A 16,993-nucleotide genomic window follows, 5' to 3' on the forward strand; every position below is an offset into this window, starting at 1 on the left:
TATATTCACTAAAAACTATTGAATTGTTTAGAGACAACTTTAGAATGTTTATTTTGGTCATCTGGTCTGTTAAGCAAAGGAGAAAGAACTAAAATATCAAAAAATTATATATAATATAATATATATAATATATAAAAGAACTTGCTGAAATGCCCCCTTGAGTGGCAAAAACAAGACAAATTGGTGTATTGGCTGCATTTCATATGACAAATAAATAACTGAGTGCCCTCTTGGGTGCAGTTTCTTCCAATAAATTATGATGATGTGACTCTATACCAAGAAAATTCAATAATGTGTCTTAAGATGTGCTCTTATATGCTTGCTTTTCAATAGAGAGGGGGGCATTATTAAGTGGCATGCAAAGGCTGTATCTACATAAGAGAGAATATGGGTAAGTTTCCTAATGGAAGCCTCGCTAGTGGAGAATATGTGCCCTACAGATGCCCCCAAAATGGGATAAATTCAACATCCACTTTGTAATAAATAAATAAAACTTGTGAAGTACCCTTTCAGATGCTCTTCCAAGTGAGAAAACATAACACAGTGCCCCTGTAACATCTCTCTTAGTGGGGTCCTATGTAATGCAGTAGGTGCCCTTGTTATTTTTTCACCCCTTCAAACAGTCTGAGTCCATCACTGTTGCATGGGTTGAGTTTATAATATCCTTGTATGAGCTAATACGGGAAACATTGTCACTGCAAGAAAAATGGTACTGTACACTGTATGAAGTGAACAATAACCTTTAAGTCCAGTTGTGTGGTAAACGAAGGTTTAATATGTGGAATAGGTGAGTACTTGTAGCTTTTCATAACTTATTGATTTCAAAAAATGAAAGAAATTCATTAAAAGCCTTGATTCAAGTTAAAAACAAAACTAAAACTGCAATGATATATGGAATGGGTCATAGTAAATGTGCTGAAAAACAATATAATCAAAATGGACATGAAGTTCATAAGCTACAATGACTTTAAATTACACTGTGGTTCAGCATTCTCAGGGTCCAAAACTCTTTGATTTCCCACTATTTTATATTATAAATGATTATTTTATATTATTATTTTTAAATCTATTTATTATTTTACTTACTTATTTATTGATTTACAATCAATACCTTTAAGTTTATTCATTTATTTGACATATGATCTGACTGGTAATCACTGCAAAGAAAAATCTTGGTTGTTACATGTCTTTTGTATCCCTATGTTATAATTTCTGAATAAAAATAATATTGGTTTAAAAATAAGTGGTCAGATAAAATTCAAGGCAGCTATATGGTGTTGTTTTTGGTGTCGTTCTTTTTGCCCGTCTATTTGTCCTGTCTATCTATAGAACTACACATTTATTTATATTCAGGATCCGTTACCGCTATTAGATAACGTAAGTAAAGAAATGATAAGACACAATAAAGAAGAAACAGCAGCGTCACTATACGACACTAGAGCAAACATAGGTAAAATACCCAATAAACAGATGAAGGACTAGAGGGCGAACAACAGAAACTGAGCAACTCAGCAGAGCAACAGTATGTAGAACAGTGTAGAACTGCGCAGTGCACGAATATGGCGGGTTATAATATTGAGAAACATACATTCAGTTCCTTTAGTCAGCGGCCACTGGCGCCACCTATTGAACTGGATTTGAAATAGCATGTGATGTGCTTTTCCCTGCTGCTGTTAGTCTGCTAGCTTCATACAACAATCATGACACAGACAAGGATAAACATCTGTGGCTTCTAACCCTAAAATGGCGGAATACTTACCTCAGGAGAAGAGTGAGGAGAGGCCTTCTTTAAATAAATGATAACGTTTCCCTTTACAGATTAGTACTCAAAACAACAATGCACTAAAATAAATCAAATTACATGTTACAATACCATTATAAGACGATGTTCTTGATTGTATTCAAAAAACATTTTTATAAAATTCTAAAGATGCTTCCTCAGCATTTTGCTGCCGTTTGTACGTTTGAAACTGGTCTAATGTGTTTATGAAGCCCCAGATGTAACCGTTACCTAGCCAACAGGCAGGAGTGAATGTGATTGGTTAACAAACCTTAGGCAGAGATTTTCAAATACCGTGTTATAAACCGATATTTTTCAGAGGCAGCAATCATAACTCAAATGTACAGGAATCTGCCTCAGAGGCAACAGAGCATTACAACATTCTACTGTGGGCGACCAAACCTGCCAAAATAAATAAATAAATAAACAAACATGGAATTAAAGAAAGAAAAGAGGAATAAAGGATTTAAAAACAATAAATAAATAATTAATAATTATATAATTTTATATTAATGTATATTTTTTATTTTGTGCATTTATTTTTACTCAGTGTATTTATTTCTGTATTATTTACTATTTTTATTCTTTTCTATGTATATTTCCTCTTTATATATATGTAACTTTTAAATTTATTTTTTCTTTTTTTTATGTATTTTTGTTGTTTATTTTTATTATTTCGGGGCGGCACGGTGGTGCAGCAGGTACTGTTGTAGTCACACAGCTCCTGTCACGCCTGTCTCTGCGGACGTCTCGCTTCCTCCCTCAGTTCAGGACGCAGTACCACTTGAGTCTGTGAATGACTCCGAGGACTTCACTTCCCATGGTTCAACTGATGGTCACATGACTCCACCAACCAATAGGAACTCTCTCGTGCGCTCCGGGTCACCTGAGTTTTAACTCACAGCTGTTCTGTATATATAAACCATATAAACTATATAAACCCAGGCTGTTGCATTTACTATTTGCGAAGTATTGCTAACCTTTCTGTTACATACCGAGCGAACCTTATTAATGAAAGCCAAACTGTGTATGACCCTACATTACGTTCTTCTTGACTCTGTGCTTTTGGATCCGGACTGCTATTGTTTAGTACATTGTGTTTTTGACCTCAGCCTTGAAGATTTAAATGTTCTTTTGGACCGTTCTCAAAGTAATTAAAATTTAGAAAATCTCCAAAAGGTCCAAAATACACCCTCCCTCTTCGGGGAGACGTGTTCGTTCCGGAAGAGTCGCAGAAACCAGTCGAGTGAAGTTCAAAGCAAATCAAAGTATTTATTTAACAATACAGAAAAAGAAGAACTAATACATGAAAAAACAGTGTAACACCCCTTCCACGTAAAGCTCTGACCTCTCCAAGATCTGACTCCACAGTTATACCCCATATGACGTGTCCCCTGCTGGCAAGGCGTTTCTGGCTGATTAGCATATATTAATATACATAATTCCACGTTAGTACTCAGGTCTTTCGCGTGCAAGTTTCACATGCATCCCGTGACCCCAAAGACATTCATCATAGCTTCTGACAATATACCTTTTCTTTCCCATGCCTCCTTTCCCTGAGAGCAAAATTTAGGGAGACACTTCAGCCCCCCTACACTTGTGATTAATGTGAGCGTGCTAAAAGCCTAAAGTGCACATCTGTTCAAGGTTAGACGTTTAAAAATTATGAAGGTGAGTCATCACGCCAGTTAGTCATTCATATAAATGCATATAAGATACAAGATTTCACTTATAAATGCTTAATTTTAACTAATCATCATTTAAGGATATTTGTCCACAAACATAAAGTAATACAATTGTTTCCTACAACAGCCTGTACCTCACTATTCTTTGGATTGTCCCTTTTGCTGTGTCTGCCTTCTCTTTACGGTGTGCTTTGCACATCTTTGAATTAACTCTCTTCCTGCTAAACACCCGCGAGCGTCTCTCTTGTTTACCAAGCCTGACAGAATACTTCGCCTTTAAAATGCAGACGGCGGGTTCTGGTGACTTAACAACTGCTATCGGTAACCAAGGACAGTTGTTAGGAGAACATCACTCTATATTGCAGCAATTATCGGAGTCTGTAACTCTATTGAGGCAACAACAGAGCCAGCAACAAGAGCAAATGGCGGTTATTTCTGAACATTTAAAAGGTCTTGTTCACCAGCGACCTCCTGCCCCTTTGCTCGAACCTCCATCAACCTCGAATGAAGTTATACCTTCTTCTGTTCCATCATCTCCCTATAGCGTGAGTAAACCGGAGAAATATGATGGTTCCATGGACAAATGTAAGGGGTTTTTGCTACAGTGCTCGTTATATTTTAATAGCTTCCCTCCATGCTCTGATTTCGCTCGTATATCATTTTTAGTATCTCGGTTGACTGGTAAAGCACTTGATTGGGCTACGGCCGTTTGGCCTAATGTACAGAGTCTCTCTTACGATAGATTTGAAAAAGACTTTAAAACTGTTTTTGATCGTCCTAATGAGGGGGGATCTAATGGCAAACTAATCGCTAAAATTCGTCAAGGCAGCAGATCCGTGGCGGATTATGTATTAGAGTTCCGTATTCTCGCTGCCGGTAGCGGCTGGAATGAACCCGCGTTACTCATTGTGTTTCGCAACGGACTTAATGGGGACATCCAGTCGGAGTTAGCCTGTAGGGACGAAAATCTCACATTGGAGGGATTATTCGACTTGGCTATTCGTCTCGACCATCTTTTAAGTACTTGTAAACCTCGCAATATTGGAAAGATATCCCAGGGCCTCCACATTCCTATCCTGCGGCAACATCGCAACAGGGCGTTTCCAGCACCTGCTTCTTTCACTCATCAGGCATCCGAGTACCCTACTCCCATGCAATGTGATTCGTCGCGTCTGACACCAGAAGAAAGGCTTCACCGTCAACACAAAGGTTTATGGATGTATTGCGGCGCAGCTGATCACGTTCTACGTCAGTGTCCGGCTCGTCCGCGCAAATATCAGGCACCTAACCCTGGAAAGCGCGAGACGCCTCCACAGGCTAATTTGGTGAGTACAATCATAAAGGGGCTTTTTTCGAGGTCCTTCACTCTTCCAGTGACTATTCACTGCTCTCAGGCTTGTTCTCCTATGTTTTCAGCCTTGATTGATTCGGGAGCAGAAGGAAACTTCATAACTGCGGCTGTGGTGAAGGAGTTGAAAATTCCTGTTTTGTCTCTGGAAAGATCCCTACAACTATCAGCTATTGATGGAGACCCCCTAGGAACTGGTTTGGTTTCTCAAATGACTGCTCCTGTTTTATTAGAGACCAGCGCTCTGCACAAGGAAAAAATCAGTTTATTTGTTATAGACTCTTCGGACTATCCAGTTATTTTGGGGTTGCCATGGTTAATGAAACATAATCCAGTTATCTCTTGGTCGGAAAGGTAGGTGTTGTCTTGGTCTCCACACTGTTTCAAACATTGTCTGTCAAGACCACAAATTAATATTCATTCAACATCTATTGAGAGCCCGGATATTAGTACAAGATGCGACATTCCTCATGAGTATAGAGATATTATTGAAGTATTCAGCAAGTTAAAGGCCATGTCACTTCCTCCACATCGTTCCTATGATTGTACTATAGACCTCATAGAGGGAGCTAATCTTCCTAAGGCTCGGATTTATCCTCTCACACAAACCGAAAACCAAGCAATGGAAGAGTACATAAAGGAAGCGTTACAACAGGGTTTCATTCGTCCTTCCACTTCACCAGTATCAGCGGGATTCTTCTTTGTGGAGAAGAAAGATTGGGGTTTAAGACCATGTATCGACTATAGAGGTCTAAATCAAATAACCAAAAGATATCCATACCCATTACCATTAGTGCCTGAAGCCTTGGAACAGATTAGGGGAGCGAAGGTTTTTACTAAATTAGACCTCCGTAGCGCTTATAATTTGATAAGAATCAAGGAGGGAGATGAATGGAAGACCGCTTTTTCAACTAGTAATGGACATTATGAATATCTAGTGATGCCTTTTGGTTTGGCAATAGCACCTTCTGTCTTCCAGTCTTTTATCAATGATGTACTGAGAGATATGCTGGGAAAATTTGTTATTGCATATTTGGATGATATTTTAATTTATTCACCAGACCTTAAAACTCATGTTCAACAGGTCCGTCAAGTTCTCCATAAATTGTTAGACAATCAATTATATGTAAAAGGAGAGAAATGTGAGTTCCATGTACCAAGAATCTCTTTCTTGGGATATATAATTAGTAGTCAAGGGGTAGTTATGGACGACAACAAAGTGGACGCTGTTATTAACTGGCCAGTTCCCACTACTATAAAGGGTCTTTAACAATTTTTGGGGTTCGCTAATTTCTACCGCCGCTTTATTAGAGATTATAGCACACTAGCTGCTCCTTTGACTTCACTACTTAAAGGGTCCCCTAGAAAACTCCAGTGGAACAGTCCAGCTGACGTTGCGTTCCAAAGACTTAAAGAGGCTTTTACTAAAGCACCAATTCTACATCACCCTAATCCGGAAATGCCTTTCGTTGTGGAAGTAGATGCTTCCGATGTAGGTATTGGAGGGGTTCTCTCACAACATTCAGATCTTACTAAGAAACTACATCCCGTAGCCTTTTATTCCCACAAATTAACTTCTACAGAAAGAAACTATGGTATAGGGGACAGGGAATTATTAGCCATTAAATTGGCTCTCGAGGAATGGCGTCACTGGTTGGAAGGGGCACTACATCCATTCCTAGTTTTAACTGATCATAAAAATCTAGAATACTTACATAATGCTAAAAGACTCAATCCCCGTCAGGCTCGTTGGTCACTTTTCTTTTCGCGTTTTCAATTTAACATTAAATACCGCCCGGGTTCACGTAACACTAAAGCTGATACTTTGTCTAGACAGTTTGTTACGGAAGAGGACATGGAGAAGCAAACTGAGAAGACACTGTCACCCGGGGTGGTAGTGGCTGCGGTTAGATGGAAAGTAGATGATAAAATTGATAAGGCTTTAGAATCCCTGAGCATTCCCTCTCAGTGCCCCGTCAACAAGAAATATGTCCGTACTGAATTCAGAGACTATTTAATCACTTGGGCTCATTCTTCACTTACCTCTGGTCACCCAGGTGAGACATGTACTCAAGAATTGGTAAAAGCTAGATATTGCTGGGAAAACATGTCAGCGGATATTCATCGTGTTGTTGCATCTTGTACAGTCTGCGCACAATGCAAGACCCCAAAGACTTTGCCTGCTGGAAAATTGCTTCCATTACCTGTTCCTAACCGCCCATGGTCTCATATAGCAGTTGACTTTGTCACTGATTTACCTCCTTCACAGCAATTCACCACCGTGTTAACGGTGGTAGATAGATTCTCAAGAGCTGTGAGATTTATTCCATTTTCTCAGATACCTACAGCATTTGAAACTGCAGAAGCCCTGTTCAATTATGTGTTTAGACTGTTTGGAATCCCTGAAGACATTGTATCAGACCGAGGTCCACAATTTACTTCCCAGGTGTGGGCAGCATTCTTTGAACATCTGGGGGTCAATGTAAGTTTAACCTCTGGTTATCATCCTCAGTCCAATGGACAATGTGAAAGAGTGAACCAGGAACTGGGTAAATTCCTTAGATTATATTGCCACAAGAACCAGTTAGAGTGGGCTCGTTTTCTCCCCTGGGCTGAAATGGCACAGAATTCCCTAGTAAATTCAACAACGGGTATCACTCCATTTGAATGTATTTTGGGTTATCAACCTCCTATCATGCCCTGGACAGCGGTGACTACCGAAGTCCCAGCTGTAGACAGCTGGATGAAAAGGAGTGAAGAGGTCTGGGAATCTACTCACCAACACATTGAAAGGGTACTAAACAGATATAAGAACTTTGCTGATCGCCATAGAAATGATACTCCACTCTATCAGCCTGGAGATCGGGTCTGGCTTTCAACGCGGGACTTCAGATCTGAAGGGGGTTGTAAGAAAATGACTCCTAAATATATCGGCCTATTTAAGGTTATGGAAAGGATTAATGCTGTTACGTATAAGTTGGATCTACCCAAACAGTATAAAGTTTCACTGTCTTTTCATGTATCCCTTCTAAAGCCTGTGGTTCCAGGTCCTTTGGACGAGGTGATACCAGGCGAGGCACCTCCGTCTCCGGTGGTTGTGGATGGAGTCCCGGTGTACCAGGTTCGTGGGTTGCTGGACTCCAGGAGGAGGAGTGGTCAACTGCAATACCTGGTAGACTGGGAGGGTTATGGTCCGGAGGAGAGGATTTGGGTTCCTGCCCATGATGTCCTGGATCCTGCCTTGGTGTTGGAGTTCCACCATCTCCATCCTGACAAACCAGCCCCTCGCCCTAGAGGACGCCCCAGGTCTCAACCACTTGGCACGGGAAGGGTTCCTACTGCTCGACGTTCTGGGGGTTGTCCTGGGAGGAGTTCTTCCGTTCAACACCTTCTTGACTCAGGTGGTTCAGGGGGCTTACCTGCTCGTTCCGGTGCGAGTTGTCCTGGTCGACCTCGTTCTCCGACTGCGCCAGACTCCTTGGGGAGGGGGGGGGGGGATACTGTCACGCCTGTCTCTGCGGACGTCTCGCTTCCTCCCTCAGTTCAGGACGCAGTACCACTTGAGTCTGTGAATGACTCCGAGGACTTCACTTCCCATGGTTCAACTGATGGTCCATGACTCCACCAACCAATAGGAACTCTCTCGTGCGCTCCGGGTCACCTGAGTTTTAACTCACAGCTGTTCTGTTTTAATCATAATCACTCACTGACTATATAAACCCAGGCTGTTGCATTTACTATTTGCGAAGTATTGCTAAACTTTCTGTTACATACCGAGCGAACCTTATTAATGAAAGCCAAACCGTGTATGACCCTACCTTACGTTCTTCTTGACTCTGTGTTTTTGGATCCGGACTGCTATTGTTTAGTACATTGTGTTTTTGACCTCAGCCTGTACCTCACTATTCTTTGGATTGTCCATTTTGCTGTGTCTGCCTTCTCTTTACGGTGTGCTTTGCACATCTTTGAAGTAAATCTCTTCCTGCTAAACACCCGCGAGCGTCTCTCTTGTTTACCAAGCCTGACAGCTCCAGGGATCTGTAGGTTGTGGGTTTGATTCCCGCTCTGGGTGACTGTCTGCGAGGAGTTGGTGTGTTTTCCCTGTGTCCGCGTGGGTTTCCTCCGGGTGCTCCGGTTTCCTCCCACAGTCCAAAAATGTTGGTAGGTGGATTGGCCACTCAAAAGTGTCAGTGGGTGTGAGTGAATGTGTGTGTGTGTCTTTGTTGCCCTGTGAAGGACTGGCGCCCCCTCCAGGGTGTATTCCCGCCTTGCGCCCAATGATTCCCGGTAGGCTCTGGACCCACCGCGACCCTGAACTGGATAAGCGGTTACAGATAATGAATGAATGACTGTATTTTTATTATTTTTTCATTCATTTTATTATTTATGTATTTCTATAGCTATTTTTCTCTGCATTCATTATTTTTTTTCGAGTTTTCCTTGCTCTTGATGATAATAAGGGGGCTGTCCATGAATGATGTCAGTCTAAACATTCTTATTGGTTAAGTGATGCCTGATGCCGTAGATCAATTGTACGTCTTGCTCCATCATCAGTATTCAGCGATGTAGTAATGGCCTTGATAATATGGAGTCAAAAAATAGTCAAAAAATTCACCCACTAAACAGCAACAATTAGTATCCTCAGTTCCCAAACAGTACAATGTAAGAATTGGCCTTTTTGTCTCCTGATCACTCCCTTCCTGCTGCTGAGTGTAATTCACGTTTTCTGTACTGTCGTGAAATGAAGTCTCACACACATCTCTGTCTCTCACTCACTCACATAAACATGACCGACTCTCTGGGCTTCTACTAATATACATTCCCTGTCTCTCTCTCAGAAACACATGCAGGCCCCACTCTCTCCAAGTGATGTTTACAGAGATGGGCAAAGACTCTGTGGGCTTCAGATGACGTTGAGCCAGGGGAACGTGTGTAATCGAATAAAATGATGTTGGCTACATGATAAAACTCATATTTTACCTTATAATAGAAGCTGGACCTTGTTATTACAGACATAAAGTGTAACGTTGTTGGTACTCTAGCTGTTATTACAACAGCAACTGACAGAAATAGCACCAACTCTATAAACTGAGCTAATCCGGCTAAAGTTAGCAGGCATAACACTAGCACTTGTTCATCAGTAACTCTCAAAAACCTGACTATAACACTTTGTCATCAACAAATCTTGGGTTCCACAGATACAAAGTGTGACTTTGACCATTTTTGTTTAGATACAGAAACCAAAGAAAAGCACTTATTACTAGAATCTATGTCTAATATAAAAAAGTGAGCTAATTGGGCTAAAGTTAGCAGCCGCAAACTCTGTACTCAGTAACTCTCAAAATCCTCCTCTGTTTCCCTAACAGTTATATACAAGCCACTTTCATAACTGTTCTCGTAACTGACCTCAAGCCCAGAGCTGGTAAAAACTAACTTTATAAGCCAGACTCTGATGGTAAATCAGAGGCCAGTGAAGCTGATGTATGGAGCAGCTTTATATTAGAACAGGCGCCTTAATGAAGGCTTAAAGACCCACCTTATCAGACTCGCTGCCAAAATATGTTAATCTCTGTTGCACATTTTCAAAATAAAGGTTTGCGAATAAAATCATATTTTTTACATTTGTACAATAAGAAACACATGCATTTTGTACATAGTACAATCGATTTGTTTCACCTGGAATCACTGAGCACAGGGCAGGAACACACCCTGGAGGGGGCGCCAGTCCTTCCCAAGGCAACACACACTCACACCTATGGACACTTGAGTCGCCAAACCACCTACCAACATGTTTTTGGACTGTGGGAGGAAACAAATTTGTTTGCACCCAGAGGAAACCCACGCAGACACAGGGAGAACACACCAAGCTCCTCACAAACAGTCACCAGGAGGAAACACGCAGACACAGGGAGAACACACCACACTCCTCACAGACAGTCACCCAGAGCAGGACTCGAACCAACAACCTCCAGGTCCCTGGAGCTGTGTGACTGCGATACGACCTGCTGTGCAACCGTGCCACCCTAGGGTTTTTATTGCCTTTTATAAACTGTCCAGCCTTTTCTGTTTACATAGGTACACTTACCTGTGTTTTATGGGTTGAGTTTATAATACCCTTGTATGAGCAAATATGGGAAATATGAAAAGAAATATCCTGCCACTGCAAGAAAAATGGTAATGTACATTGTATGAAGTGAACATTGTAACGCTTCGAGACCAGTCCTGTTGGGGTTTCCAGCTCTGACCCAGATAGTAGTCAGGTTTGCGGCAGGTGAAGCACGAAGCACATAGAGCAGGCACTCGTACACAGTATTTGGTATTTCACTTGCTCGTTTATTTTGCAATTAGACCGAAATAAATATGGCCTCATAAGGTCACTTGCCCATTCATACATGGACATACAAAGCTCATCAGCAGTGTTACTTACAGAAACAAAGGTGTAACCAAAAACAAAAGAGCTAGATCCAGTGGTCACTGCCGTACAGCACAACACACACCCACACACGGTTCTTCTCTTAGCTACCTCCACTCCTGCGCACCTAGCATAAGGGCTCTTCAAGAGACAGCAAATCCGTTACTGAATACTGGCCGTTACAACATACACTTAAAAATAGAACATTAAGCTATAGTTGTGTGGAATAGGGGAGTACTTGTAGCTTTTCATAACTTATCAATTTAAGTAAAATAAAATAACTAACAAAATCGTATTGGTTCAATTGGTTCAGGAAGCTCATAATCTCATATAACGATTACATTACATTGTGATTCACCAATGATTAGCATTCTTATGTTCAAGATTTTTATTTTAATTTTTTTCATTTTAATGTATGTATTTATTAAATTTCCTACTTGTTAATTCACAATCAATACCTTTAGTTTTAATTTGTTTGACAAATAATCTGCCTGGTAATCACTGCAAAGAAACATCTTGGTTGTTACTTGTACTTTGTATCCCTAAATTATGAATTCTGAATTAAAATAAAATATTGGTTGAAAATAAATGGTCACATAACTATTTGGTTGTGTGTTTTTGAACCTGTCTATCATTTCTTTAGTTTGGGGATCCAATGACACCTCACCAGAAACCGCAGACTGATCTGCTTCCTATTAAAGAGAAACAGCTGACTGCCTCATTCAAATGATGACCAATAGATGTGATGCCATGCCGGTGGGATTTTCCGTGCCGAGCTAGCAACAAGTTCCACAATAACGGAGGTGAATAAACTATCTTCTCTCTTAGTTCATAATTATTATTAAGACCTGTTCGGACGGGATTAGTTTTACCTGAGGACGTGGGGGTAAAGTAATTATTACCTGAGGACGTGGGGGTAAAGTAATTATTACCTGAGGACGTGGGGGTAAAGTAATTATTACCTGAGGACTTGTGGGTAAAGTAATTGTTACCTGAGGACTTGTGGGTAAAGTAATTATTACCTCAGTATCTCGTTCCGAAAAGACCGTTTCAGTCATTCTTCTGGAGTGCGCGCTCCCGTTTCAGTAAAGATCATCTCCTGTAAAACGGGCAGTAAAAACGACCCCAGGTTCTGCTAATCCCGTCCGAATTAAAATGTGGTGTAATATTGAGTCATATTTCAGGGAAAATTCGTTATTTGCAGGTTTTCTCAGGAAAAGAGGAACTGAAGGGGACGTTTAGTGATGAAATACACGGTTTAAATCAAAGTTCAGCAGTGGAACGATGCGAGCTGTAGGTGTGTTTTTATCTAAACTAGTAGCCCCCATGCGTGTTATGAACGTGTGTCGTTAAAATTAAACGGTATATAATATCGGCTATAATAACTGTGTTAAGCATTAGTACATTTTTGCCTCCTTCTCGCCCGTTATCCGCTATGAAGGACTATTAGATAAAGACGTTTAGGGCTGTATGCTTGTGGTGGGAGAACTGATCTCAGAAAAGTTGTGACAGTCTATACACTCCATCCACACCCCTGCCATCTGTTATTTACACCGTGATTTCTTATCCACCATAAACACTACTAACATCTTGTGGAAAACTAACATTACCCCAGCTCCCCATGTAAAACTAATCCCATCCGAATAAGGCTTTAGACTGAATATAGCATCTCCAGTCCCTTAGTATTTTCTGTCTGAAGTCTTTAGTCATCAAATTTGTATCTCTTTAAATGTATTTCCATTAAAACATATGCTCAGTTCCAAATGTTCCAAGAGAGGTTTAAAGAGGGGTAAGAACAAAGGAACTGTGTTCTCTGGAGTGTGAGAGCTCCTTCAAAGCCTTTTTAAATAGTTGGAGTGGGGTTTGTTAGCCTGTTCATTCAAATTTATCCAGTATTAGTGTCCGAAATCAATATTGCCCTTCTGGTTGCAATAAAACCCTACAGCAATGGCCAAAATGTACTCTGTCCTAAAAGAGTGTGCACTGCTACTAAAGAGGAATAGACTCCTAATTAATAGGCTACATTGTAGAAGACAGGTTGTATGAGCAGGTGTCTATAAGCTTTTGGCCACATTATGAATAATATTTCTTTCCATTGTATTAAATTCCATAACATCCCTTCACTCCATGATAGGACAATAATCCATACATTAAATAACTGCCAGCAAATTAACTCATCTTCATCACATCAAACTAAATCAAATTCAAATTTCAAAGGTAGATATGTAGATAGTCATCACAGCCCTGTTCACATTAAACCTCAGTTTTTAGGTAAAAACAAAACAAAACTTGTTTTTAAAACAGACCTGGACCACGCAGTCTGTTGCCCAAGGAAATGAGGGGAATTCCTTCCTTATTTTACATCACAGAGTGAGTCAAAGTGTTGCCCAACCTGTCTCTTCTTACAGTATAAAGGCCAGCAGAGAAACCCAAGACAGCATCAAACAGTTCCTAGAAGAAGAAGCAACATGGCCTTCTATCAGCTCTGCATTATGGCTGGCCTGGTGATCGCTGCTCTCTCGAGCCCAATTTCACCACATACTGGCAAGGAAGAAGAACACCTGGCAAAGGTAAGAAATCCACTTCACTAAAGAGGCATTGGTAGCTTAGAAGATGGATGTTAATGGCTCTGGAGAATTAAGGGTGGTTAAACAGATCTTTCTGGATCAGATAACATTTTATTTACATGAACTAAACTGGGACGTTCTTAGTCTTGGATGATACATGATTGAAGTTCTGGGTTATTATGAATGTTATGATCTCAGTTTGAGACTAATGAGACCTCGACTAAAACACAAGAAGAGACACAAGTGAAATTCACTGGTGAGTCTTTCTTCCTCACGACTCAGCTTTCCATCTGATCTCAACATTGTATCTAGAAACTGCTGAGATATTTAGATGTCTTTCTCTTACTTATGGAAAATTAAACCTCAAAAGGTTAGGCTCAGATTTCTCACTCCAGATCATCTTGATTCCACCAGAACTACCTGAAGAAGTTGTATGGCATGACAGAGAAGAGCACAGAGTCTTCTGGGCGCTCGGTCAATGACATGAGTGTGAAACTGGCAGAGATGCAGGAGTTCTTCAGGTTGAACGTGACAGGAACTCTGGACACTGAAACATTGGACATGATGAAGAAACCTCGGTGTGGAGTTCCAGACGTATCTGCATATGTAGTTACTGGTGCAAACTACAAATGGAAAACAAACCTGGTGACCTACAGGTATGTGAGAAGATTCCAGCTTGGGCTCTTGGTTTTTCTCAGGGTTTCCAGAGAAAATCTCATTGTAATCTGTATATTGTGTATGATGTATCCAGAGGGAATCATGAACCATTTTTGGATCTGCACTTGCTGGTTAGGAGCTTGGTTGTAGTTTTTTTTTTTTATTTTCCAGTAGGGTCTGTATATAGACTGTGATTTCCCAATACAGGATTGAGAACTACACTCCTGACATGCCTCAAGCTGAAGTGGACATTTCAATTGAGAGAGCTTTCCAAGTTTGGGCCGATGTCACTCCCCTCAAGTTCAATCGCATTTACAGTGGTGAGGCCGACATCATGATTTCCTTCGGTGTCCGAGGTCAGTATCCTGACTCATGGTCCTCAAATTCATCTCAATTAAAAAGTGCCCACTAATAATGCTTCACTTTACTGTTGAGAATAAACCCATAGTTTTAGACAGAATAGATGTGTAACCTGTCGGGCCTGTACTAGGTTTTACTTCCAACTGAATCCCTATCAATGTGTTAGTTTGAGCTGCATCTTCACCTGAGATTAGTTCACCAGTGTAATTATTTTTTTTCCTTTTCACAGAGCATGGCGATTTCTACCCATTTGATGGACCCAATGGTTTCTTGGCTCATGCCTTTCCCCCTAGTCCTGGCATTGGTGGAGATACCCATTTTGATGACGATGAGTTCTTTACCTCCTCTTCTTATTCTGGTGAGACTTGTCACCTATGATTAGAACAACACTCTCAATACATATGAACTTCATGTATCCCAACATCTGATGGTCTACTACAGGATACAACTTGTTCCTGGTGGCTGCCCATGAGTTCGGACATGCTCTGGGACTTGACCATTCCCAGGATCCTGGTGCTCTAATGTATCCAAATTACAGCTTCAGAGATGTTGAGAGCTTTGTTCTGCCCCAAGATGACGTCAGTGGTATTCAGTCCATCTATGGTAAGCTCCTGAAATTGTCTGATATGTGGTAACTGTGTCTTTAAGTTGAAAATCAATCAATAAATTGCTAATGCATTGTTTTCTCCAGTGAATTACTAACATGTGTGAAATTAACACAACAGGCCCAAACACTGAAAAACCTGTTGACCCAGAAAAGCCTAAACCCACACCTCCAGTCACCCCTAATGCCTGTGACCCAAACCTGGTCCTGGATGCCGTCACCCTGCTGCGAGGAGAGATGCTCTTCTTCAAGAAGGGGTACGCACAAATGTTAAATTACATTTAAGATTACATTATAATATCTTTAACCATGTAATACCATCTAATGCTGAATTCTGTTTTACTTTTATTCAGCCTCTTCTGGCGTAACAGCCCATTCTCTACAGAGTCTCAGCAACATCTGATCAAGAGCTTCTGGCCAGAGGCTCCTGAAAACATTGATGCTGCGTATGAGAGTCCATCAGATGATTTGGTTTACATCTTTAAAGGTAAGAAAGCTGATTATGGACACAGATGACAGATGAGGTGCTCTCATGAGGTACTGAACATCTAAAGTCAGTACCTGACCTCAGTAATGCTCTCATAGCTGAATGCTATCAAATCCTCACAGAAATATTCTAACATCTATTCTAATGGAGATGATTATTAAACATTTTGGGGTGGTTTCCCAGAGAGGGATTAAGCCTAGTCCTGGATCGTACAGCATTTTTAAATGTAATTTTTCATTAAAACAAGGATATAGTCCAGGACTAGTTTTAATCCCCGTCTGGGAGCCACTCCATTGATATCTAGTCTTATTTAAGACTTAATGTGGATGTGTGGCCTTAATTCTCAGGTCAGAAAGTCTGGGCTTTCTCTGGTTATGATTTGGCAAAGGGATTTCCCAAGACCCTCAGTAGCATGGGTCTACCCCCTAAAGTGAAGAGGATCAATGCTGCCGTCTATGACCAGGAAACTGGCAAGACACTGTTTTTTGTCAAAAACCACTACTTCAGGTAGGTAACACCACTGTCAGGTGAAGATGACAAGAACTGACACAATACTCTGATAATACTTACTAATACAATCATGTTATCATTTTACAGCTATGATGAGGCCACAAAGAAAATAGACAAAGGATTCAAAAAACTGGTGGCAGATAGATTCCCAGGAATGACCGGGACAGTTACTGCAGCTTTCCAGTACAGGGGTCAGTATTTAACCTATGGACTCTAGACTCTAGAAAAATCTAAATCTTCCAAATGAAAGAAAATAAGGCACTTGTTTAATCCCTCTAACTTTGTGTTCATTCGTTTTTTTTACAGATTTCACCTACCTCTACAGTGGGTCAAGCCTGTTTGAGTTTGGCTATGGAAGACTCCTCCGTGTGCTCAATAACAACTACTTCCTGCCGTGTTAATCACTCAGGCATATGCACCACGCAGGCAGTGGTGTGCCACAGTTAAGATAAATATGAAATTTTTAAGTAAATTATTGTGCAAATTTGAGAGGTTGTTATTCAGTTTCATATTTTATTTAAAGTATTTTAAAATTATTTAATTCTACTGTAAAACTCACTCTGTATTGCTTTTTTCTGTTTCT

At 40.6% G+C, this 16,993-nt stretch overlaps 1 protein-coding gene across 1 annotated transcript; it reads left to right on the forward strand.

Moving 5' to 3' along the window:
• The first annotated feature begins 13,702 nt into the window (after positions 1-13,702).
• LOC136674604 (collagenase 3-like) lies at positions 13,703-16,993 on the forward strand. The gene is made up of 10 exons (XM_066650676.1): positions 13,703-13,795; positions 14,207-14,448; positions 14,657-14,805; positions 15,039-15,167; positions 15,251-15,412; positions 15,535-15,670; positions 15,767-15,900; positions 16,248-16,407; positions 16,498-16,601; positions 16,717-16,993. The coding sequence occupies exons 1-10, from the start codon at positions 13,718-13,720 to the stop codon at positions 16,809-16,811; spliced, it is 1,389 nt and encodes a 462-aa protein (XP_066506773.1). The 5' UTR covers positions 13,703-13,717; the 3' UTR covers positions 16,812-16,993.

The sequence above is a fragment of the Hoplias malabaricus genome, chromosome 18 (assembly GCF_029633855.1).
Source record: "Hoplias malabaricus isolate fHopMal1 chromosome 18, fHopMal1.hap1, whole genome shotgun sequence".
In the NCBI taxonomy this organism is placed as follows: Eukaryota; Metazoa; Chordata; class Actinopteri; order Characiformes; family Erythrinidae; genus Hoplias; species Hoplias malabaricus.